Here is a 26,264-nt window from a genome sequence, read left to right as displayed (position 1 = left end):
AGGAGAGTTGGAATGGTGATAGATATAAGAAACTAATAAAGTAGCCCCCAAATGACTCCAACAATGGAGCATTTGACAAGGGAGCTGAGACAAATGTATTCGGTGTGTAATACTTTATTATCAGAAAACTGATAAAAAGCTAGCTGCAATGTCTCTAAGGCACAAAGGCTCAAAATCTGCTAAAAGTGTTACCAAATTTTATAACAAAGAAGGGGAGGGAAACAGGAACTCACAAAATCAACATATTTCACACTGCAGACAACATTCCCAAAGACTGCGGTCACAGTGTGCTGTACTTGGGGTCTGTCCTGAATGCCATAGAGGTCTGAGTTGACCAAGGTCCTGAGCAGAGACATCTCTGGAATCCCAACTCTCATGAAATTCTCAGCAGTTGCTCCATCCATGGCAAGGAGAACACCCGACCTGCTTGAAGGGTTGGTGGGTTGATGTCGGGACTTTAGTTGATGTCTTTGCAGACAGTGGGTACTCAGGGGCCTTCAGGGTGTGGCATATGTCTACTTATGGGTGTCCAATCAAAGTCAAAACTCCTCACTTAAGAGGTGCTATATGTCGAGTTGACTGCTCTAGAGATTCCAGGTGCAAGATACAAGACTGGAACACATTTTCAAAATGGATGGATTGGATACAAGTGGGAGAGAGAAGTAGAGGATATCAGGTCTCCAGAGGTTTCCATCCTGGCATTTGCTGCTAAATGTGATATGGGAGATCTTTAAGGTAGACATTTGGAGCATTTTATTCTGTGGGGCTCCAAGGCTAACCACTGCCTACCCTATAGCACCTGTTCTCTCTCTTCCCAACTCATGTCTGATCCCAACTACCATGAGTTGCATGCCAAATGCTTTGTGATGCTGACCCAAGAGAGTCTGAATCTCTGCCCACACTTCCTTCTCCTTTAGGGATTTTGTTGTCAAGATGTAACCTGCAGAACATGTGACCTTATATATCAATACCCTCCACCCCACCCCCAACCCCACCATCAACCCTCCTTTATTCTACTCTACTTCAGTCTTCTAGCCTGGATGATCACCAGGTATATCCTTGCTTCCACCTCTCACACTGCCTTGCCATAATATGTGAACTTCTGAATTCCAGCCTATAAAGAGGCTAGGTTAGAATCTTCAGGGTGGCTAGATTTCATTCAAAGCATCACATGTGGGAGGGTGTGGCCAACAATGCAGCAGCAAGCAAGAAGGATGATAGCAGCCAAGACCTGAGAAGCAGTAACACCAGTCAGAAAAAGTAGGAGCTATCTCTCTCATCTGATGGACCCATTTCCAAAACCTACTAGTGTGAGGGCCGCTTGAGAGCACAGTCGTCCTCTCTGGCCACTGAGTATATGTTCTATTTCACAGCACACCTGTTCCTGGGATCTGCTTCTCCTATCACAACTCCTCCAGGTTCCTGTCTACCTCCTTCACTGGAGCATGCCTGTCTTCTCACCAGAAGCTCAAGTGATGTCACCACTGTGCACACACCCAGGTGTTCAGTCCCCCGGGTGGAAACCCATAAGCTTGCTGCTATGTCTACCTCTGTCAGGAACAGACCTGGAAGAGGAAGAACAAAGATCATGGCTACCCTATCTCAACCCTGCTACGTATCCAGGACGCAGATGGGGAAAGAAGACTGGCGATGCTATGAAGAAGCAACACCACCATCCGAGCTGAAGTGTCACTCCATTTCTGAAGCAGCTCTCTGCTCTGGGAACAGCACCAGGGCACGGAGGTTCCAAGGATGAGCAAACCCTTACATCGAGGACAGGGTGATGTACCTCAACACACAAGACAGATGAAGGGTCCAGTGGGGGGAGGCGGATGTGAGAGCAACATGTGAAGCACGGTGGGGACACACCCTCTTCCTGAGAGAGGGAGGTGATGTCACATAATCAGGTCAGATGTAAGGCCTGAATAGGTTGCCCGGAGTGCAGGTGGCATCACAGAGCTGGGCAGGGGCAGGAAGCAGAGATTTGGGATTAATGAAGATCAAGTTATACAGATACAGGAGAACACAGGTTTTACGCCAAGCCCATAACACATAAAGAAAAGATGTGGCCCCGGATCCCTGCTTACAATACTGTGTGCTCTGCAAACACTCAATAAAAATGTCATGAGTATATTGATGAAAGGTGATAAAATCCTGTCTTTCAACATCATTAACAAGTCTGTTGAGAGCAGGGCTAAGGCATGAGTCCTGTCCAAAGAGGAAATGGGGGAGGTGCATCTGGACCCAGAACCAGGAGGCTGGCAGGGGAACGGGGCCTCTCTAGGCACGCCACTAAGCCAGGTGAACCACAAGAATAAAGGGATATGCTTTGGAGTCATGGACTGTCTGGGGAGTGTCAGGTTTGGATAAAATTGAAAGCCACGGGGCCCTAACACAGGACCTAGCTTTGCTTGCAAATGAATGGGGGATGGGAGAACGGCCTTCCATAAAGAGTCTCTCTCGTGTATGCCATGGTTGCCCTTCCCTTCTGCTTTCCATATACTCATATCATTTTTGCGATGGCAAGCCTGTTCTTGAGCATAGGCTCACTCATTGATTTTGCTCTATCTCAATCCAAGTCTAATCTTTGATGTCCTGTGTTCTCTTATCTATAGCCCGCGTGTCTCTGAAATACTGTACATCATACAGAAGCTAGCATCTTCATGAGGACAAGCCTACAACTGTGAGTGACATTCTCCCACATGGATGCTTAGAGTAGATGCTACTTGAAAAGCACAGAACCTCAAAGCAACCTCACACCCCCACTACTGTCAGAGAATGAGCAGCGGGCATCAGGCCTGGTCAGCCACTGGGAGCAGTACCTGCTCCTAAGTAACACCTCGAAGGTGCAGATTTTCTGCCCTTCCCCTCAGCCCTGCTGCAGACATTCACGCTCATGGGCTTCCAGCCCTATCAACTTGTAGCAATGAGGGCCAAGAAGAGGCAGTTACAGGATTCTGCTCCCAGCTCTAGGCTACCATCCTGGAAGTGGGCCTCTGTCTCCAGTGGACTGGCACATGTGCTCAAAAATTCATGGGAAAGTCTGTGGAAGAAGCCCCTTCCACAGCAACTAGGGAGCATTGCAGAACCCACCCTCCTAACCCCTTCATAGTTACCAGCTTCAGCATGAACACAACCCATGTCTTCTAGGTCTTGCAAAGACCTGAGACATGGTCTTGCTGAAGTCTCAAACTAACCCTGTACTCCCTGTCCTACTCTGTCCTTCCATGATCCAAACACCTCACCTGCCCCTGTCCTCTCTACCCCAAACCACTTACACACAGATGTACTCCTTGACACTCAGAAGTAGCACTAACCCATGAAGAACCTTCCCACCCACTCCATCTAAGACCCCCATCCCTGCCCCTCCCTCCGGAAATGATTGATGTTGTGGATGAGAATGTTGACTCAGCATCCCTCTACTTTTTCACCTAACAGACAGCAGGCTCCATAAAAGAGTGTCTTACAGATGTGGCTCCAGCTCCCAAAGGGGCCTGCGACACAGGTGATAAATACCACTCCACATATAACTCAACACTGCTGAATCAGCTAACATAAGGGCCACTTACAGCACAGACAACAGAAATGTTCCATTACTCGCCCATTATCCCTTCCTGTTAACAACTTACATGCCTCTCTCAGAACAGCTCTAGACAGCTTTTCATCAAGTACAGGGAGTTCTGTACCCTGGGCCAGGGCCATCAGCCTCACTTTCAATTGGCAGGTCTTTTAGGAAATGCGCACAAACACAAACATACTCATCTTCTAGAGCACACACATACAGACACACACTCATCTTCTAGGACACACACATACAGACACACACTCATCTTCTAGGACACACACATACAGACACACACTCATCTTCTAGGACACACACATACAGACACACACTCATCTTCTAGGACACACACATATACACACTCATCTTCTAGAACACTTCATCTTCTTGAACACACACATACAGACACATTCATCTTCTACAACACACACATACACACTCATATTCTAGAACATACACACTCATCTTCCAGAACACATACACTCATCTTTTAGCCCCCCCACACACACTCATCTTCTAGCACGTGCATACACACACACACACACACACACACACACACACACACACACACATTTTTTTTGAGATCGAAGTGCCCGGTGGGCAGCCTCTTACCTGTGTCCTATGCCAGATCACCGAGGCTCGGGAGTGGCCCAGTTTGTTGCGGCAGGGCCCCTTGTCATAATGTATCAGAAGGAAATCATCCTGTGAAGGTCAGAGAAAGGTCTACAGTGAATGCTGGACTTGGACTCTCAGTCTGTTGAACACTTCGGTCTGTTTCCCCTTCCCAGATACATGGTATATGGACGCAAGAGAGAGAGAGCAGGAGCACGCACGTGCTGTGCACCTGGAGACTGTCCCTCTTGGCCATCAGCCCTCTCCACAGAGCAGCAAGAAGGACCTGTGAGCCTCAGTCAATAGAGGGAGTCCTGGCCAGATTTCAGTACTGTGCCAGTTGTCTCCTGGGCGTACAGGCTGCCTCTGGAGCTTGTACCAACACAGGTGAATGAAGAGAAAGCTCAGGTTCTGAGTCTCCAGAGTTCCTCTGGGGCCTGCCTGTGTCAAATCCCACAATCTGAGAACAGCTTTTCATCAGGTTAGTCCTCCTTCAGCTCAGGACACTGCCATGTTTCTCTTTATTCAAGACCTAGTCCAGCAAACACCCTCTACCTGCATGGTCTCCACCTGTCTAGAGTGAGCAGGGATCCTTTCACAGTGCACACAGAACTGTCTAGTCCATGTGTCTCTTTCTCGCATTTCCAGGACAGTCACCTCCAGACTGCCAGGTTCCTGGGCTGAAGGATCATTCTATTGGTCCCTCTGAGGATGATCATCACTCAGTCAATCTGTAGCAGCACCACTGAGTATCAGAGACAGGTGTTCCTATCACCAACCCAGAAAACAGAAAGGAAACAGCACCCAGCAGGCCAATGCCCTTTGCTCATTAACCCAGGCCTCCAATAGGAAGCTTCCTTTTAAGAATATCCATGAAGTCTAGTATGAATGAAAGGACAAGAAAACCAGAGAAGCCTAGGACACCACTCATCTGTCCCCTCAGATCAACACTAGGGGATAGTAGACCTAGTTGGCCTGCCAAGCTGAAAGGGGAACCACCCTGGAGATTTCTGTCCTAAGGTCCAGCCTTCTGTGCTTTGACTAAGGCACTGTGGCAGCAAACCCTGGCTTTTACGATGCAGTTCCAGGCAATGACCACTGGAGGCAGAAGTCCAACAGCTGTCTCACCTCCTTGGACAGGTGAGATCACAGCCTCTTCTACCCCAGAAGAGTCTCTGTTGAAACTCCATCTGGCCACTTCTGCCCGCTGAGAGCTCTGCTCTTAGAGTCTTAATTACCCTTTCCTTTGCATCGATGTCAATAGTACATTATCCAGATATTAGCTTAAGTGCGCTTGTCTCGATTTTTCCCAATCTGCCTATCACAGCATCTTATTCTGTGGGCTCTCTAAAAGGCTTTGAAGTCCTTTTCTAAAGCACACACCGAGTCACAGGGCATCAGCTACTTTACAGTCTTTACTGATGTCCACCCTTGAAAGTGGGTACTGATCATCCAATCCCCCTAGATAGCCTGTAGCAAATGAAAACCTCCAGACCACACCCCTTGGATAGTGTGACCACCCTGGCAGAGGCAGAAATATTCTAAAGAGGGGCACTTGGGCCACCAGTAGCTCAAACCTGTAGCTCATCAATTCAGCTAGACTGGATGTCCAAGGAGCTCCAGGAATCCCCCTGCCTCTGCCTTCCCAGCTCTGAAATAATGGGTCCTGACTTCAGTGTCAGCTTTTAGGCCAGCCTCTAAGACTATTAGAAAAATCAACGGACTCGAAGGACTTGGGGTTTTCCCAGGAGTCTCAAGATGAGAGAAGAAATAAGCTGAAACCTGGTACAAAGGGAGACAGGTTGTCACTCTCAGGAAAAGTTCACAACTTTCTGACGACTTGTCAGGCCACCATGGAGAAGAGCCTGGAGCTGAGACAGTGATGGCCAGGACCACACCTTGGCCAGGGCTGCTAGATTCTGCCTTATATCTTGACCCCTATTTAAACCTAAACCTCATGCTAGTACCTAGTAGGGAAGCCCATGAGGGTGAGGGCAGGGTCACTGGACTCCTTTACCTGTTCCTCCTCCAGTGAGACCACACTGAATAAATCTCTCTGCTTCTTAACTGCTTCTTGAGGCTGGGTAGCTAAGTCTAGTTGTGAGCGCTATCAAAGTCCAGGCTTTGGTCCTGACAATTCCAGTAATAATACAGACCTATTAATACAGACTAATAATAAGGGCAAGCTCACTTTCCAGACTCTGCAAGGGGTTCTGATCCAATCTGTCCTTGCATGGCTGCTCTGTCAGGTATCCATGTCCGGAGGGAGGTCAGAGCCTTCGACCTCACACACAGAGAAGAGTTACTCCATCCCGGCTTCAGCTCCTCCCACCAGCATTTCTGGCCACATCGGCCCTTTCTTGTGTCCAATTCTTTTGTAACTGTTACTTTCAACATCCCTTGTTCCATTTGGCAGGTGAACAAATTCTTGCTCAACGTTCACAGGCCACAGCACTTCCTGCCCGGCAGTGTATGTTATCGACTTTCTTTGTTATTATGATATAAATTTAGATGGGGATCATCTTGGCTCATGGTCTGAAAGTTTTATAAAGCATGGCTTCATGCAGGAGCCTGAGGCAGCTGGTCACGTGACAGCCAGTCACCTTCCTCCACCTTGTTCCAGTCAAGGACTACAGCCCATTTTACCTCAATTAAGCCCATTTAGAAACCTCTCCACAGACATGCCCAGAAATGGGTTTCTATGTAAAGTATATATCCCATTAAGTTGACCCATCACAGAGGAAAACCATGAATATTAACATAAAGGGTTGTCTTTCCAAAGAAACAGATGTATATAATCTGTTTTCCACCCAGAAAGCTGGGAAATGGAGGTGGTCAACAGTCTAGGACCTCTGTACTATCTGTATAGACAGGGGATCCCCAAAGATCTCACAATCAGAACTAGAGGTGGCTAATAGCCCAATGGCCTCTCTGCTATCTGTATCACCAAGACCACATCAGATCCTCTCTTAGGACCTTAAGATAATACAAGCACCCTATCTCTCAAAGCCATCTTCATAGAAGAAGTGAGATGTATTTTGAGAAGAGTTTCAACGTAATTGGTGTCTCTTTGCATATTCAGGATTGTGTTAAAGTGGAAAATGTTTTTCCAAATTGTGCTGTGCTTAAATATGTCTAAAATGAACTGCCTGTGGTCAGACTCTAGAAGTTTAAACCAGACATCCTTCTTGCCTTACTTGGACCTTTACTCTGATGTTTGCAGAGACCCCAACACTCATCAAAATAAAGCTGAACCCCAAGCTTCAGTACCCAGCTGTCACCTCAGGGAATAATGATTTGCACAAACATAGAAGAATCGACCTCTGGTGCTATTTCTTTGTGACTAGCAAGGTCTTCAGCTTCCCAGAGCACAGATGGCCCCCCTCCCACATGTCTGAACCCACAGCTCATGGCTGTCATGTGAAGTTGCATAGTACTCACGTCCAGAGACTCCAGGCAGTACCAGCAGAAGGCATGCTTGCAGTTCTTACACATCATCTGTGCGCAGCCCTCATCCCGCTCGATGTACACCCTGCACTTGGGGCAGCGTTTGATGGGCGCGTCGCCCTCTTCCATCTTGAAAGCAGAGCTGTGGAAGACATACAGTTGGGATCAGGAGTAACTCAGTAGCAGGGCTGTCCTGGGAGCACCTCTCTACTGTAGGGGCCCCAGGCCTCTTGTTACTACTAAAGGAAGTGATGCAAAGCCAAAGAAACAGAAGCTGTGGTAAACAAATAGTCAAAAAACAGTGAATCTGCTAGATTAAGGCAAAAGAGCCTTATATATATAAGGCTTCACAAATGTGTGTGTTTTGCAAAGACTGGATAATAAATTTTATCTCCTTTGGTCTTGTCAGAAAAAGAAAATGTCATAAACACATGTCCATGAAGATACACCTTGCTTCAGAAGATCTACCTGGCTTGCCTGACACTACTGTTTCCCTGGAGACTTGGGATGGATGTGCAATAGTTAATTAGTTTTGTCTGGAGGCAGATGCTGGCTTCTCCACAAAACAGCTATAGGACACCTCTTCAAACCTGTCTTCAGTGTGAGGCTATGAAAGTATCCTGCTTGCACAAAGTAGCTGTGGGGGTTTGAATGAGAATGGTCACTATAGGCTCATATATTTGAATGCCTAGTTACCAGGGAGTATTTAAGAAGACTTGAAAGGTAAGGACATGTGGCCTTTGGGGAGTAGGTGTGGCCTTTTGGCAGGAAGTGTGTCCCTGGGGGTGGGCTTTGAGGTTTCAATAGCTCATACCATGCCCAGGGTCTTTCTCTCTCTTGCCCTCTTTCTGCTTCCTGCCTGCAGATCGGGATGTAAAACTCTCAGCTACTGCTCCAGCACCATGCCTGTCTCTTCCACCATGATGATCATGGACTAACCCTCTGAAACAGTAAACCAGGCCCCATTTGAATGCTTTTATTTATCAGCGTTGCCTTTGTCATGGTGTCTCTTCACAGCAACAGAACAGTGACTAAGACAGTAACTGATTTTTTTTAAAGAAAGTGACAATAATTCAATATTATTGATATTTCAACAGTAAAACAAGTATTTTGGCATGATAAAACAAGATCACTCATTGCATCTTGTATTTTTTAATATATATATATATATATTAAAAAAAAATATATATATTCATGACAATATCATCTGGGAGAATAAATGGGAAAGGCCAAGAGGAGATGCTACATATTACTGGGGCACACACCACATACTGTAGTGGAACCCACAGCATCAACCTAGTATGACCTGCAAAGAGATGGCTCCACTTTGAGCCAATCAGTGTTTTCAGAGTGCAGCTCATCTTAGTGCACAGTTACTGAAGTCAGATAGTGTCTCTAAGGAAGGCATCTTGGCAGAGGGATCCTTTGGAAGGACCACAGTATATGCAAGAGTCAAATGCCAATTCCTTTAGCACAACTTGCCTGATGATCAACAACGAACGTTCCTCATAATCGTGCCCACTAGTTTCCTAGTGTGCTCTTGACGGTGTTCTGTTTTATCTACCAATGGAATGTGATAGGTTCAGAAATTCTGGGAAAGACTGGAAAGATGGTTCAGTGGAGGAAGTGTGGCCCAGGCAAGCACAAGAACTGGAGTTTGGATCCCCAGATCCAAAATAAAAGCTTAGTTGGTGTGGTATCTCTCTACAATCTTAGTGCTGCAGGCAGGCAAGGACAGGGTATCCCCAGGGCAAGCTAGATAGCTAGTATAGCTGATTGATGAGCTCTGGGTCCAACTGACCCAATATATAATGGAAAGTAACCCAGCAAGCTGCTCAGTGTCCACTTCTTCCTAAATGCTAGGATTACAAGCAGGAGCCACCATGTCTGGTTTATGCAGCAGTGGAGATTAAACATGGATTTTCTTGCATGATAGGCAGGCAGTCTACTGGCTGAGTTCATCCCCAGCCCTGAGAAAGTTTTATGATAAAAAAGCCTGGGCTGGGAACCTCCTCCATTCTACTAGGAAGGGTCTTTATTGTCCATCCTTCTGTTACTCACTTGCTTACTAAGGATTACTCTTAGAGACAAAAAAACAAAAAAAACAAAAAAAAAAAAAACAAAAAAACTGGACTGCTTCTCTGGTAGATGCTTTACCTGCTTCTAGCTCTCCCTTCCCTAAAAACAACCTCTATCGATCCCTTTTAATCAAGTCAAGCACGTACATTACTTCTTAGAGTCTGGAAGTTTCGATGACCCCGCATCTACATTTAGTGACCTTTGCTGGTATCAAATGCCTGATGCCAGGTCAAATGTCAAGTATGCATAGCCCCCGACAGCAGAAGTCATGGGAACATGTGACCTACCATGGACCAACACAGAAAGTCCTGAATGGCAGTCAATGCATTCAAGCTGTAGTAGGAAAACAAAGGATGTGGTCACAAATACCAACCACCCTGGGGATAAAGATGACAGAATGGATAAGGAATCCGTGCAAAGGGTGGCAAGGAGGCTCTGGTAAGAAATATGGTGGACCTATAGACTTAGGGACAAAGAGAGAGAGGACAGTCCTGTGCTGGGAGAATAACAGAGGCTATGTGGTTGGGTCATGGCTGAGGTACCTTCCTGAGGACGGAGGACAGGAAAACAAAAGAAATCACTGACCAGGAGGGGAGGACCCCATTTGGGTAGGGAGTGGTCAGCCATGAGGGTATGGTCATCAGGACCACAGCTACGTTGTCTAGCTCAACTACATGATGGTATACATTTTATTGTGTGGAAATGCCTCTGATGTAACCAGTTTCTTTTGGTTCACTCTATTAAATTCATCTATAAAGTCCATCTGGCAAACAGCTGGACTATCTGACTAGGAGAAGCAAGAGGAAAGAAATACATTCGTCCTTTGCCATATTCTAATAGACTCAGAATTTTAGAAAGATGTGGGGCTCTTGGCTTTAGGTACTTGGGACCAACTAGTGACCTTGCTTGTCACCAGCACCTACTATGTGCCTAGTGGTCTGACTCCTGCACTCCCATTTCAGATAATCTCTAACAGAGGGTAGCTGTGGAAAATTTGCAGGTACCAGAGGAATTAATCTGGTCATGAAGTCCAATGTGCTTCTATAATGCTGGGAGTAGAGGGTGGTTCTTAAGCATCTTTGTATTTCCAGGGTCTTGTGTTATAACTGACACATGTTCTCACAGGTAAACCACAGGTCTGAAAGTGACTTGGGAGGTAGAGTATGTTCTGAGTCCAAAGCCCCGTATAGCCACATGTTCTCAGGTGATCCTTTCTGGAAGGCAGCCTATCTCTTCTGCTAGCCCCCACTCCCAGTCCCCAGCCCTCAGCTCCAAGCCCACTCTTTTGTACCACAGTTCCTACACAGTACCTGGTCTCCCCGGGAAGGAATGTGATGGGCATGGTCTCTGGGCAGCCTTGGCCAGGGTGCCAGCGGGCTTTGCAAGCAGAGCAGAATTCCATGTTGCAGGCTTTGCACTGCACCAGCTGTGGGGTCTGCAGCCCTATGTCCTGGAGTTGGCACACGGCCTGGCAGGTGGATGCTGGGCACCACGTCCGACAAGGGTCAAAGAGCACCTCTAGCACAATGAGACAGAAGGCAAAAATCAGATTCAGAATACCATGGGCACTGGAGAGGGTGAGCGTGGAGACCCCCTGGGGCCCTGCCTAAAGCAGTCAGAATGAAGGACATCTACGTGACCCAGCCAGACACTTGCCAGACAAATTGTTCCTTTACTGCTCCTGCGTTCATCTGACTCCACGCAAAGCCCTCCCAGCTTTTTACCCTTATACCTGGAGTGTCCAGGGTCCCCTCAGCTGCCATCTTAACCTCCAGATCCATTATATTCTAGAGAAGTACTTGTCAAGCCCAATTCCTCTGAGTGTCAACATTACCAGATCACTGTCTGTGACCTGCCCACTGGTTCCCCCACCACAAGCAGGACTCATTTCCTGAAATCAGGTGAGAGCCTTTTCATGAAACTTTACCACCCAGTGCCAGGGTCATACACAGTCAGTTGCAAATACTTGTTGAATGGTGAAAAGAAGAAAAGGAAGGAAGGAAGGAAGGAAGGAAGGAAGGAAGGAAGGAAGGAAGGAAGGAAGGAAGGAAGGAAGGAAGGAAGGAAGGAAGGAGATATTGCATTAGTTTTACTGCCTTACTACTTTTTAGGGACACATTCAAAACCAGTTTCTGCTATGGCATTTCCAGACCTAGGTGTCTAATTTTGTTCTCAACTAGTCTAACAAGGTGGTTCACGTGCCCAAGACAGAATCTCTTGCCAAGCCTGAACCCCTAACTGCTGGGTAAAACTAGAAGTTTGTCTTCTGTGCAGATTAAGTCCCAGTTACTGCAAAGCCTGACTTGATGGGATTGGTCAGGAAATGTAGTTTAAAAACAGGATATGGTGGCACTCCTCTTCCTTCACATCCTGATCCAAACCCCACATATATAATTCGTCCTGAGTTGCCCTCTTCAGTGAGCCGGCAGGGCATCTCCATTTCCCTCCTCTCTAATGGACTCTGAACTTTCACCAGGTGTGGTAGGAGACACAAACAGGAGGCTAACAGCAGGGACGGTGGTAAACCAGCAAATGACAGGATCATCTCCGTAATCCTGCACAAGCTGCTAGCCCTCAGCTTTCACTCAGGCTCTTCTTGAGAAGCAGTCTGGGGAGCAGCGACTTTTGCTGAGAGAACATGCTTGCTTGCAAAACCTCCTGGCCCTGTGCCAGGTAGCCTGATGTGGTTGTCGGTTGTCATTCACCTGATCCAAAGGCAGGCACTCCACCTAATGGGACACCCAACTGAGAGTGCAGAGGGCCAGGATGATTAGCACTGAATGTCAACTCCACAGGAGACTTGATCACCTAGGATACAGGCCACGGGCAACACAGTTCCACAGACCAGGGTCCTGGACTAGATGAAAAGGAGTCATCAAGCTAAGAACAGCTATTCAGTACTTCCTGCTTCCTGGCTGAGGATGCAATGCAACAGCTACCTCGAATTTTGCCACCATGCCTTCCCTACTTATATAATCTATGAAGTGTGTAACTTTCAACCGTGAGCCAAACAGTCCCTCACTTACAAGGCCCAATGCTGCAGAGTCCTGACTTTATACACATATGTGCACCTTTCTGTGGATTCCATGATGATCCAATTAGAGGGGACACTGTGATGAGTGCTAGAGGAGCAAGCCTGTCAGGAATGAGGTCAGTAATGGCCTCATCTACGGATGTGGAGGCAGGCCAAGCTCTGTACAGGGCAAGGTGGGGGTTATTTACATCATTATAGACCATGTGATTTTCGATTTTCTGTGACATCTGTTTTGTTCACTGCTGGGTTAAGAGCAGACAAACCAACCCACAAATGAAGGTTCTGGGGGAACCCTAATTATAGCAGCTAGGGTTGGAGATGGGCTGGCCTACCGGCCATGGCTAGCTGACTCTTAACTCCCTATTTATTAAGAAGTGTTTGGTCAGTCAAAAGCATAAAAGGATCTTATTGCTATGACAGCAAGGGCCTGAGATGCTGTATGTGATACTTGAACTGATAACTGCATCCCACATTGACTGGATTTCATTACAATACTGTTCACTACAATACTGTAAAACATCTGAGGTGCTTCTCACAGTCAACAAATGAACAGCAGCTACTGTCCAACTTGGGTGTCAAGGTTTGCTGTCTGAAGAAAGTTCATGACATGAATGAAAGTTCAGTTATACTGAACATGTAAATATATAGAGAGATAGAACTGGGGAACATGGAGAAGTGTTGCCCAGCAGGCTTGAGGTGCTGAGAGCTCCCCGAAACCTCACAGCCCTCAGATGTGTGCTGAGAGAAATCCCCAGGGAGCACCCACAGCCCAAGAATCCTCAGGATTCTCTCTGCAAGCAGCTCTTCCCCTTCCACACATACCAACTTTCAACCTCACCTCTCTATGCATACATGTTGGGGGAGTTAGCCTGGCCCCAGACCAGATAGGACACACTCTACCTGCACAGCTACTAAATGAAGTTCTGGGAAGAGGGCGATATGGGGACTTAACATGCTGAATGTCTGAATGAACACCGGCCTCTGTCCTTATGCTTACTATCAGGCTGTAGTTCACCTTGCTGGAGTAGATTTTCTATTTCAGACCCTTGGAGTCCTTACATCCTACGTGCTGACACACCCTCTGCTCTGGACACACCACACATGTCAGTTGAGGTAGGTTTCTCTTCACACACTTCCTGACATGCGTTACTACCCTTGACAACAGTAAGTGAGCCTACCTCACTCCATTATCACAGAAGGCCCCATTCTGCTGTGGCATGGAGAGGAGACCTAGGGAAGGTTTCCATGGTAACAACTCCAAGTCTGTGACTGTTTAGGGCAATGATATGACCCAGCTTATCATCACTGAAAGATTCCCAGCGGACAAGGTGAAGTGATTTGTCTCTAAGCAGACTACAAGCGTCCACCTTCTGCTGAGGCCCATCACGCCCGGCTATGCAGTAGCTCCAACCCCTAGGAGGAATCTGGTAATACGCTCACTGTCCTTCTCACCGCTCAATTCTGCAGGCTGTGCATACAAGCAAGGAGCCATCTGTAACAAAGCCCACAGCAGGCAGCATTCATGTGTGTCTCTTAGAATGTATACACGTGTCCCTCAGCTTGCCTGTCACCAGTGTCAACTAATAACACATGGTCCATGCTGCATTCATGCTTACATAGTGTACTATATCTACTATATTATATATGTGCATGTCTGTACATAAGATGTGTCTATGTGTAGCAAACTACGCCTTCTAGGGAAGCAAAAGAATCAGGTCATAATTCTACTCTGCCAGAGGCACACTAGTCATGCAGAAATTTTCTTTAGGAGGCTGGGGTTAACACAGATTTCTTAAGGACCTTCATTGAAGCAGAGTCCCAACTATGCTATTAGAAAAATGACCAGCCACTGTTTACAAAGGGGGGTTACATTTTAAAGACAGATGGTAGGCTAACGTATTCTGAGGCACTGGTACAACACACCCTGTTGCTGTGCTGTCTGATGTGCCCCATGCCCTTGTGCTTGTCTGTAGTGGTAGGTGTGTGTCCCTATTGGAAGACAATGCTAACTGAGGACTCCTATTAGGGATGGAAACATACCTGGTCATTCTATTAATCACTCTGAGATTTTTTCTTTTCTTTCTTTGTTTTTTTTTTTTTTAAAGATTTAATTATCTATAGTAAGTACACTGTAGCTGTCTTCAGACACACCAGAAGAGGGCACCAGATCTCATTACAGATGGTTGTGAGCCACCCTGTGGTTGTTGAGATTTGAACTCAGGACCTCTGGAAGAGCAGTCAGTGCTCTTAACCACTGAGTCATCTCTCCAGCTGATTTCTTTCTTTTAATAAACAAAGGATGTAGTTCAGATACCAGCTGCTTCTAGACAGGCACATGTAGCCTTGCATGGTTCACAGCCAGGCCCTGCAGGCCAGGCATGCACAAGACAGTGCTCCATGAGCATCTCTCCAGAGCCTTTCCTCACCTGGGTGTGGAGAAGGTTCCAGAAGGCAGAAGCAGTAGCTCAGAACCTCCAGATGGTCAAAGAGAGGTCAGTCAAGGCACTAGGGTGTATGTGTGACGGGGGCGGGGTTGTTAAGTAAAGAACCTTTTGAAGCAAAAACTAACTGTAGGGCTTCTCTGTAGCTACATGCTAGAAAACCATCTAAATGAGTTTCCTCCTAAGGCGTCCTCCACTGACTACATTTTGTAAGTTGGCTTTGAGATCACATCTCTAGGTTCGTCCAAGGTGCTGGCTGGAGCAGGCGGCTGTGTCTTAGGTCCCACATGCCATCTGGCTGGTGCTTCTGTGGTATTAAGTCCAAATCCTCTCTAAACATCACTTGGCGTAAGGCTGCTGAGATGTTTTCTAGTGAGAATTTTCAGTATTTTTCTAACCTAAGTTAAGGTGATTCATTTCTTATTCAAGAGACAGAAACTTTTAGACTCAGCCAAAGTACTGGGGTGGGCGGGGAAGCAAGCTTAAAATTATTTGTTAGGAAAATCTACCCAGCTGCACTTGTGAATTAAACCTGATGTCACAGAAAGTCCATCTCCCTGTGATGTGCACGACCCCAGTTCCTGTTAAGATCCTCTGAAAATGGGTTTAAAAGAGTCTGAGATTCTCAGAGATTCAAATCAATCGATTTTATAACTCCACATTCTGTCTTTAATGCTACTTGATATTATATTTAAGGTTAAGCTGTCCCAAAGAGAATGATGGATGCCATCGAAAGAAACAAACTCTGGGAAACAAATTTTGAGGTCATTACTGACCTCGTGAGAATTTTATTTAATCTAATTTTATGGGCATGTATGTAGTTTGCATGTTTGTCTGCATGGGTGCATATGATCCTCATGCATGCAGTGCTCACAGAGGCCAGAAAAGGGTGTCAGACCTGGAACTGGAGTTACGGATGATTGTGAGCCACCACATGGATCCTGTGAACTTATGCAAAATCCAGCTGAAGAACAACTATAAGCATTTTGAATCTTTGGGCTTTCTCTCCACTCCCCTCATGGATTTTTGAAGTTGTCCGTACATACACATGTACATATAAAATACATGTATACATAAAAGTATGTATATATTATATTTTTTAAGTAAATTAGAGATTATCCTTAGCATTTCTCCTATTTTATAGTTTGATACCCTGGAGTGTGCACAGGCCCCTCATCACTGGTGTGTCCTGCTCTGAAGTTTTCATTTCCATGTAAGCACATGACCTTGGGATCTCGCTCAGCAGCAGACCTGTGATACAGGCTCACAGTGTCTAGGGACAAGATGTGGTCACAGCAGCTTCCACTGCACTGTCAATCAGAGCATTTACTGGGTGCCCTCACAGAAGCTCTGCAGCAGAAACCACCTGCATTGCAGTCTCTGATCTGTTCTTTGCAGGGGAGCTCAAGGGTCTGAAATCGGAGTAAAGGAGGTCTGTATGTTCTTTCAAACACCACTTCATGAGTGCAGAACACCCGCGACAGCAAAGATGAGAGCCTCCCCAGGCGTCCAGCATGTCTAGTACTTAAGTGATATGATCATCAAAGTTAGCCCTCCTCTCCATCCACTCCACACACCTATCTCTCTGTCTTCACCAGGACTGCATCTAGTCAGAAGGCCTGTGAAGGGCCCAGCAGGAGGGAGGAATTGGCCCTCAGAGCTGAGGTTGTGGCCAGACCCCTACTAGGATTAGAAACCAGGGAACTCACCCAGTGGCCACGGGTATGGGCACAGTGGACCGTGGGATATCAGGTCTGTGATGCTCACTGAGGCCCATGGCTCATTTACTCATGAGCACAGCTCGCTAAGGGGCAAGTGACTCGGAGCAGGTTGAATCTAGATTCACTGCTCTACTGTGGTACCTGCGGGGAGTACCAGGCCTTGGGACCTCCTCTCACGCCTTTGGATATTTTCAGTGCAGGGGGAATCTAAGAGTTTCCAAAAGTAAATAGACCCAAACCTGGGTCTGAAGAACGAAGTGAACTAGGGGTCTCCTTAAGCCAACAAAAGCCCCAATCTCTGTATATAAATAGTGTCTCCCGAGTCCCTCCTGGTCACACGCCCAGGCCACCAGACTGCGAGCAGCTCAGAGGATTTCACACCAGCATTATTACAGAGGTGCAAAATTTTTCATTCCCACCAAATGGTGTACACTCATGTCCCACAAAAGGAAGCTTCATCAGAGTTATCCACCTTCTGTTGTAGGAGTCAAAGCCGACTCTACAGCAGGCCACCTACCTCTCTCAAATTGTAGCTTTTTGTATCTCTGCATAATTTCAGCTGCAACCATACACTCAATCTGAAAGGGAAACAAAAGATTACAGGTAATGATGGCAATACTGAGAGGGCTAGAACATAATACAACATAAGGGCTAAGCAGAAAACCACAGCATCCTGATAAGCCAGACACAGGCATCAGCACACAGGTAACAAAATCATGTGTTTCTTCCCTGAACGTACCTCATTCTCCTGAAGGTGGCCCTGCTTAGGACAGGCAGCATCCGGGCAGCTAATTGCAGTTTCTAGCCCTTCTTTGATCAAGAGCTCAACATACTGTTTCAGGCACTGAACGAAAGACAGGAAAGCGTATAAGCATCTTTACTTCTCAAACATCAAAGACAAAGTGATTTGTTAAGCAAACAGCTGTTACCCCTGAGAGCTACATTAACTACTGGATTGGCAAGATATGCCTACTGGGGCAATAGTGCTATGATTGTTACAGGAATAACCATCCACTTTCTGACTGGATTTAAAGTTTGGTCATGAAGCTGGAACTCATACCTGGTACTGTTCACTGCATCTAGCATGTGGCTGTCGAGGTTATAGGCCCTTGGATAAACCTACTACTATTATTCTGCTAACCAGACATTGTATTAAACTACTCCCTAAGTTCTGATCACTATACCCACAGACTAGTACATCTCTCAACCTTCCTCAGAAAAGTAGAGAGTGATTAATACAAGAGAGTGATTAATACAAGTCCTACCAGGCAATGTACACAGAGTAAGAGACTGTAGAATATTCAGCTCTAAATGGGATAGCAATATTATGTCCCCTACTCACAAGGATCAGGGATCGTTGGAGACAAAGAGGCAGAAAGATCGTAAGGGCCAGAGGGAGTGCATGTCTTCAGCAAAACAGTTTTAGCCAGAAAGGACAGGGCAAGGGAGGAACAGGAAGGAAAGCAAGCATGGTAAGACAAAGGAAAATGGAGGGGGGAGTGTAAGGAAGGAGGAGAGGAGGGCCAAGGTCAACGCCCCAAAGAGCCATTCTCAAAGCTGCTTTCCAGAGACTTGACTTCACATACACTTCACTTCCTAGGCTCTCAGACAGGGCTTCTCAACTTGTGGCTCAGGACACCTTGGGGGACGGCATATTAGGTAGGCATTCTGCATATCGGATATGAACCATACACTATGGTTCATAACAGGAACAAAATTACATGTATGAAGGAGCGATGAAAATAATTTCATGGTTGGGGGTCAGCCCAACACAGTATTAGTGAGTTGAGAAACCACTGCTTTAAGCAATGGCTTTTGTCCAACCATCTCTGCTTTCTGCATCTTCCAGGGCTCTCAGCTCGTACACTGGCTCTGAACATCACCCACTCACACCTCTCTGTGGATGAGAGAGGCTTTGGAGTACTGCTTGAAGCACAAGATGGCGAAGTTATCAGAAACTTCATCTATGCCATCTATGGGAGGCCTACCTGGGACTGTTATGGTTGTCTCCAGAGGGGCCCTGCCAGAGCCTTACACATACAGAAGCACATGCTAGCAGCCAACCATTAGACTGAGAGTGGGGTCCCCAGTGGAGGAGCTGAAGGGGTTTACAGCCCCATGGAAAGTACAGTGATGTCAGCTACCCAGATGCCATCAATCAAGGGGTACACATGGTTCCAGCCAAAAATGTGGCAGAAGAATGCCTTGTAGAGCATCAGTGAGAGGAGAGGTCCTTGGTCTGGTGAAGGTGCAACAGATGCCCCAACAAAGGGAAACCAAGGTGGGGGTGGGGGTGGGAGGGAGGTGGGAGTGGGTCTGGTGGAGTGGCCTATACATGGAGGCAGGGGGTGGGAGGAAGGGTTGGGTTTTTTTTTTTTTGCGGGGGGGGGGGGACTGGGAAAGGTTTTAGCATTTGAAATGTAAATGAAGATTATATTCAATTAAAAAAAAAGAGGGCTAGTCTGTGTGGCTGGCATGGAAGTGGCATGTCTAGCCCATGGTGACAACATAAAAAGGGAGCATGACCCTGCAGTCTTAGGGTCAAATAGACTGAGTTAATCTCGGTCCTTCTACTATGGCCATGGGAGCTCATCCTTCACGTGTTTGGCCCCTCATTCTCTACATGATAAAATCAAAATGCCTGCCTCGCTGGGTTTTTTAAGACAGAATAAAATAAAGAATATCCTAAGCCCTGGTACAAATCTTGGTATAGCAACTAAGTACGCAGAGGCTCTTGTCTCATTTGTCTGCCTGTGTGATACGCCTTTTACAGTCACAGACATAAAAAGCTCAAACCCTTAGCAACCAAGAGCATTGCTTTACTATCTATAATTAAATCTGTCTAATTGGGCCTCTGGAGGATCCTGGAATGTCTTAAACCAACTGAACTCAAAAAACTCAGACCACACTGGCCAGAGTCCAATATAATGACACAGCCTCATTCTCTGCAAAAGGGAAACACAATTAAACCAGGTGTGAGATGCACACACACCCTGGGGAAGTCTCACAAGCACATTGTTCAAAGGCTTGCTTATAGCAACAAGCAGTGAGTCAACGTCTGGGGGACCGCTCCCTAAGAACATGCTCAGGAGGCTGATGGACTGCATCTCTGAGAAGCGCACACCATGGGCTTATGTCATGGGAATATTGATTTGTTTACTACAGAGTGACCACTCCTACATCCATCAAAGCCAGCCACAGCCCTCTTCCAGACGTAAAGTGGGTCATGACTCACAAGCCTTGTTTTCCCAATCTAATAGCAAAAAGATGTCTTAAAATGAACACACACACAAAAATCAAACAATCAGAGAAACTTTTGTAACAATAAATAAATATCCCCCAGACAGGAAAAGACACAGTTTCTGATATATCTTTCTTTAATCAAATGCCTTCCAAGGACCAGACTGTTGTTAGAAATTTTGCCTTTGTAGCTCAGCAAACAGTCCTGGGAACCAGAACCCCATGGGAGGTGTTATCACTAACATTTACCACAGTGAAAATGAGGGCTCACCATCTAAGGCCTTTTTCTACAAATGCACTCACTAAACCACCCAAGAATGTGCGCCTAACTCCAAGACTAGCTCCAGTCTTTTTGTCTGACCCTTCTCTCATTTCTTCAATTTAGGAACTCCTTAAACTGGATCTGATGACTCAGGCCTATAATCCCAGAACTTTGTGGGTGAGACAATAAGGTAATGAGTTCAAGGTCACTCTGGGTACACAGTGAGGTTTCTGGTCATCCTGAACTAGAGAACAAAACCCTATCCCCAAAAGCCAACACACACACACACACACACACACACACACAGCCTCTCATAGCATAAGAAACCTGTTACCACAAAATTTGTTCACAGAACAAAGACTACATATACTAAACCAACAACATCTGGGACAACACAGAGGCCATAGCTTTTACTGTCAACTTGATACAAACCTAGAGTACTTGGTAAGAGCTAACCTCAACTGAAACACTGCTCTAATTGACTGTCCCATGGTCGTGTCTATGAGGAATTTTCTTAATTGCTAAGTGATAGTGGAGGCCCAGCCCACTGTGGGCATTGACATCCCTCTGCAGGTAGTCCTGAGCTGTGTAAGGAAGGCAGCAAGAGTCAGGGAGCAAGCCAGTAAGCAGCCTCCCTGCAAAGTTTCTGCTTCAGTTCTTGCCCGATCAGAGTTCCCTCAAAGATGGCGTATCACCGGAAAGATGAAATACATCCTTTCTGCTGTGGGCCATGATTCCTGACAGAAACAGAAAACACACCAAGACATTGGGAGTCAGGGTCACCTGGAGTCAGGGAAGGCTTGGAAGAGGAACAATGGCCCTAAGGACGTAGAAACTTCAGGAAAGAAGCACGGACTATGGAAAGCAGTGCAGAGCAGGAGAGGAGCCACAGAATGTTCCAGGCACTACACTTTCCACTGCGGCTTCCAACTCTTTCAAAGAACAGAAGAGACAGATCTGCTGACTGGCCAGGACCCTCCCACTCCGCTGGAAGCTTCCTGCCAAGGAACAGTGGGCTGCAGAAACTGGCCTCAACCTCCAGTGAGTCAGCTATGAATGCTTTTGTCTCCAAAAGCCTGCCTGGCTGCTGATCACCCTGATGATAATACCCAGACACTGTGGCTCACAAGTGCCCAGGTGGCCTGGGCTAATCACAAACCATGGTTTATAAAGACCGCTCGGGGACAGGTGCAGACAAAAGAAGAAGGCATATAGGGAGCAAGGACCCTGGAGTCACAGCTGGGTCTGGACCCATGAACCCGTCTTGTCACAATGGCCACAACCTTCATCTGGGAGCCTTGTGCCTTGGGTGTGAGGTAGACTTGGCAGACATGGGAAATGTCGCTCTCCAGAGACATGCTGCTCCAGGTGACAGTTGGAAGTCAGGATTCTCCCAGCATTTCTCCTCCATCAGAGGAGAGAACGGGCAGGTTCTCTGACGGTCAGAAGAGTTTAGCGTTTTCTCTATTACCCACGATAGAGTGTCAGCCAGCAAGGAATCAGTGCTGTACAGTTGAGGCAGGACTCAACTGATGTGCCCTGTCTCAGCAGAAGACCTGGTAATCTGAGACAGCATCCAGTTGCTCACACACGCCTGCAGATAACTGAATGCCGGAGCCTGAGACTAGCAGTCTATACAGCATAACCCTCTAAAGACAGTTTCATGAGAGCCTTGGGCAGTCCTGAAAGCTTAGTACAAACTGCCCCACACTTGTTCTGGTAAAGAGCATAGTTCCCAAAAGTCACAGGCCCTGATGTCACTTACAGTGTACGAAATAGAAAAGCATCTGAAAATTAATGAAATTAAAAAAAAATCTAGACTTTACATGTTTACAAAGAAGATGAAAACCGCTCTTGTTTATTAGTCTGTGCAAAACAGGGATTCTGTGTCTCCAAAGTAAGTGTGGCTGTGCTCTCTGGTGCCCAGCCCTGCTGCTGGCCAAGTGCATATTGCCACCAGCAGTGTGCGGGTACTAACCTGCTGCACTTTCCCAAGGCATCTAAGAAGAGTTCCACCATGCACAAGGTTACATAAGCATGTCTACCGCCAGTGTCTGGTTATTATGTGCACATTTTAGTTATCAATTGGTCTGTGTTGATAACCTCCCTGTTGGAAGGCCCAGGATTGCTGCCCAGCAAGGAGACAACTCTTAAATAGTGACCTTTACCTCCTATAATTCCTTACTTCCAACTTTACTTTTAAAAATGTTTTAACTATTAAAAGTATTAAAACAAAAATTCGACCTCCCAATCTTAGTAGACCAGTAGTCCAAAACAGAGTGGCCTTCCTGCTATCTGAGGAGTACAGTGCCCAGTGTCCCTGTCCACTGTCATAGCACGATGCATTCTCACACCAGGTAATGTGAGAGGTAGTAACTTCTGCGTCTCTCTGTTGACCTTCCAAGCTCTACACAGGAGCCATGACTTCTCCGATACCTAGTGATGAATGAGGCCTATAACTGCAGGTAACCAGAGAAAAGCAATCTAAAACACCCTTCCAGGCTGCACAAAGAAGCTCAAGATTATGAGTGCTCACTGAAATGACCTTTAGGGTCGCCTATGGATGGAACCTGCTACCATGAGCATCCCATGAAGACACAGACTGAAGTTTGGTTGAAACAGGTGCCGACCTCTTCCCTGTCTAGGGTGAACTCAGCAAAGATAATTTCTTTTCAGGGAAATATGCTGCAACTTGAAGGGGCTGAGGTCCGAGGAGGCCTCTATGCCCATGGGTCTCTAAGAAAGCCGGAGGAAGGTATAGGCTGAAGTGTGTGGTGAGGCTGGGAGTCTCAGCATGTCACAGCATGACACTTGACCACACACAATATCTCAGACTGGTAACACTTGAGGCCCAAACTCCAACGGGGATACTCGGGGAGATATGAAATTTTCCAGATCATCACAGATCAATCCATCAAAGAGCAAAGCCAAGAGTTTTATGTTCATTACATCATGATAACAATGGGCTGGGATGGCCGAGTGTGGTAGCACACACCTGTAATCCCAGCACTCTGGGAGGCAGAGGCAGGAGGATTTCTGAGTTTGAGGCCAGCTTGGTCTACAGAGTGAGTTCCAGGACAGCCAGGGCTATACAGAGAAACCCTGTCTCAAAAAAAAAAATCAAATCAAAACAAAGCAAAACAAAACAAAACAAAAACAAAACAATGGGCTGGGACCTGGCGAGCATACTCGTTGAGGAGTCTTTGAAATCCAGGTTCAGGATGGACCTATTTGCCACACATCATAGACAGGCCTCTTGGAAGAACACAGGAGACAATTTGGGGTTGAACTAGTCAAACCAGGAAGAGGGACAGTATCCTTCTTCAATCCTGGTCTCCTTCTCAGGCCAGAAGTAGGAGGACAGTAGGATAGTAGGAAGGAATTGTAACTTTGGCCCATGGTGGGTGAGAACACGCTTACAGAGAAGTGCCCAGTTAGTAGTTATAATTTTCTGGAAAAGTGACATGGGGTAACAAATTCTTAAACCATCATGAGATTGCTCTCCTTCCTGGGACATGCCACTCGACCCTGCTTAACAGGCCAATCATATCACAGAGGCTGTCACTGGACAGTCTGGTAGCAAGCATGGGAAGAGGAGATGAGAAACTCGAGGACAGAGGAAATCTGTGGAGAAGTCACTGAGTGACTTCTAGGTCCCAGAGGCGTACATGAGGACTGGGAGGCAGAAGTAAGGCTTAGACAGGTAGATCCAGACCAGCAAGGGCTAGAAGGTTTACCTCAGAGGAACCCAGCTCTCCACTAGGGCTGTGATAAACACCAGAGATGAAAGCCACAAGGACTGCCCCTCGTCTCCTGATATGTAAAAAGAGGGCACAATGATGTCCAGGCCCTGGTGACAAGCAGCTATCTCTATAAAGTGCTTATTTAGTAGCATGGGCTGTGACATTCTGCTGTCAGGACATGAACTGCCACTTCTTGTTGCACAAAGAACCTCATCTTCAAGCTTGAGGCATTTGTCATATTATATATTAGGGCACACACATGCCAGCTTGGAAGACTGTGCCCAAACCACTCAAAGGCTATGAGTGAGGAGGAGCTAGGAGCCTTAAGGATACTCAGTATCACTTATAGCCAGAATTATGGCCTATGCTCTGCAGAACAGAGGTTGTCAGGACAAAGCATCGACTAAAGAGCAGGACAGAATTAACAGAAGTAAGTGTGTGTGTGTGTGTGTGTGTGTGTGTGTGTGTGTGTAATGGGGTGTTATGTATGTAATGGGGTGGTGTGTGTGTAAAGGGGTGGTGTATGCATATGTGTGTGTGTAATGGGGTGGTATGCATATGTGTATGTGTGTGTGTGTGTGTGTGTATGTTTGAGTGTGTGTGTGTGTTTGAGTGTGTGAATTCACTCTTGCCATTTCAGTTCATCAGCATCCTATAAAAAATAAGGTTGATAAGGAGGACAGAGGGCACAGACTTGGAAACAGAGGCATACACCTGACCATTATAACAACAGCTCATTACAACATTCTCATCCTTTGGTCCTTTATACAAGATGAAGAAATCTGTCCATGCCATAGGCTTTTAGAAGCAGAACACAGAATGGATACAGTAAACCTTTAGCACACCCTGCCTTAGGGTTCTATCATTATGATAAAACACTGACCCAAAGCAGCTTTATGGAAAAAAGGGCTTATGACACTCCATCACTGAGGGATGTCAAGACAGGCACTCAAGGAAGAAATCTGTTGGCAGGAACTAGAGCAGAGGCTATGGAGAAGTACTGCTTACTGGCTGCTCAGCCTACATTCTTACACCATCCAGGCCCAAGGACCTGGGGATCACACACTATCCTTCATAGGCTAGGACCTCTCACATCAACCATTAACCAAGAAGCCCCATAGGCCTGCTTACAGAAGAATCTAATGGAGGCCTTTTCTCAGATAAGATTCCCTTTTCCTAGGTTTATTGCAAAGCCTAGGTTTATGTGAAAACCTAGGTTTATGTGAAAACCTAGGTTTATGTGATGACAAAAACCAACCAGCACAACACTATCAAGCTACAATATCCCCAACTCCTTGCATGAAGTATTGATGAGATAGTTTTACAAGGACCCTAAAATGTGAAGTAGATGTGGAAATGACCAACCCATGGCATGTAAGTTGTGTTAGAAAACAGAGTCCATTCAGGTCAGGAAGCTTTTCTGAGCACAGAACATAAAAGCCTGTTCTGTAGCCTCTTAACATAGAAACTCACTCCCTGCACCGGAAGTCACCCCACTTAGCCTTTCCTCACCTGGTGGGCCAATACCAGGATGCTCACCTGTTCTGCTCATTGGTTCCCTCATCTGTGTACCTCTGTGATCCTAGAAAAGAGGCCCGACCCCTGAACAGGAGGATGTAGGGTGACCAGCTGACTCTTGGACCCTAACTTCATGTGGCAGGACAATCTGATTCAGGCTGTTCACATTCATGGTTTTCCCTGTGATGTGCATCTATCTGTACAGAAGTACCTAATCTCAAGTACATTTTCTCTGACCAGGGCCAGGTGACTCCACACAGTAAGACAGGTTTTGTTTCTTCAAACCCTGCCAGGCCTACAAGCGGTAGGCTACACAATCCTGCTGTACCTGCAGACCACTCACAGCTGCACAACTGGACCAGTAAACAGAGCCAGTGTCTGGCGAAGGAGAAAATAAGTTGAAATACCAGATAATGGAGGAGTCAAGAAGCTTCAAATATGAATAAGAAGAAAACCAAGGCAGTGGGAGGAGCCTAGTAACGGAGGTGCTTTGTGGCTGCAGAGAGACTCCTGCCAAAGGCTGTGTTTTGAAGTTTCTAGCATAGAAGGTATTTAATATCCACATTCACAGGAATGTTCTGACTCCCCCGCTGAATGGTTCCCCC

At 46.5% G+C, this 26,264-nt stretch overlaps 1 protein-coding gene across 2 annotated transcripts in view; it reads right to left on the bottom strand.

Annotated features, from left to right (window-relative positions):
- The window catches only part of Rnf144a (ring finger protein 144A), a 115,712-nt gene that overhangs the window by 7,977 nt on the left and 81,471 nt on the right, over positions 1–26,264 (bottom strand). For both annotated transcript variants that reach the window (XM_052186023.1, XM_052186024.1), the window contains 5 exons: positions 17,636–17,740; positions 17,414–17,474; positions 11,011–11,218; positions 7,616–7,763; positions 4,175–4,264 (listed from right to left, as the gene is read on the bottom strand). In XM_052186023.1, the coding sequence (XP_052041983.1) occupies positions 4,175–4,264; positions 7,616–7,763; positions 11,011–11,218; positions 17,414–17,474; positions 17,636–17,740 (612 nt within the window). The remainder of the gene's footprint in view (positions 1–4,174; positions 4,265–7,615; positions 7,764–11,010; positions 11,219–17,413; positions 17,475–17,635; positions 17,741–26,264) is intronic.

This window comes from Apodemus sylvaticus, chromosome 6, assembly GCF_947179515.1.
Source record: "Apodemus sylvaticus chromosome 6, mApoSyl1.1, whole genome shotgun sequence".
Taxonomy (NCBI): domain Eukaryota; kingdom Metazoa; phylum Chordata; class Mammalia; order Rodentia; family Muridae; genus Apodemus; species Apodemus sylvaticus.
This window is presented reverse-complemented; position numbering and strand designations above follow the sequence as displayed.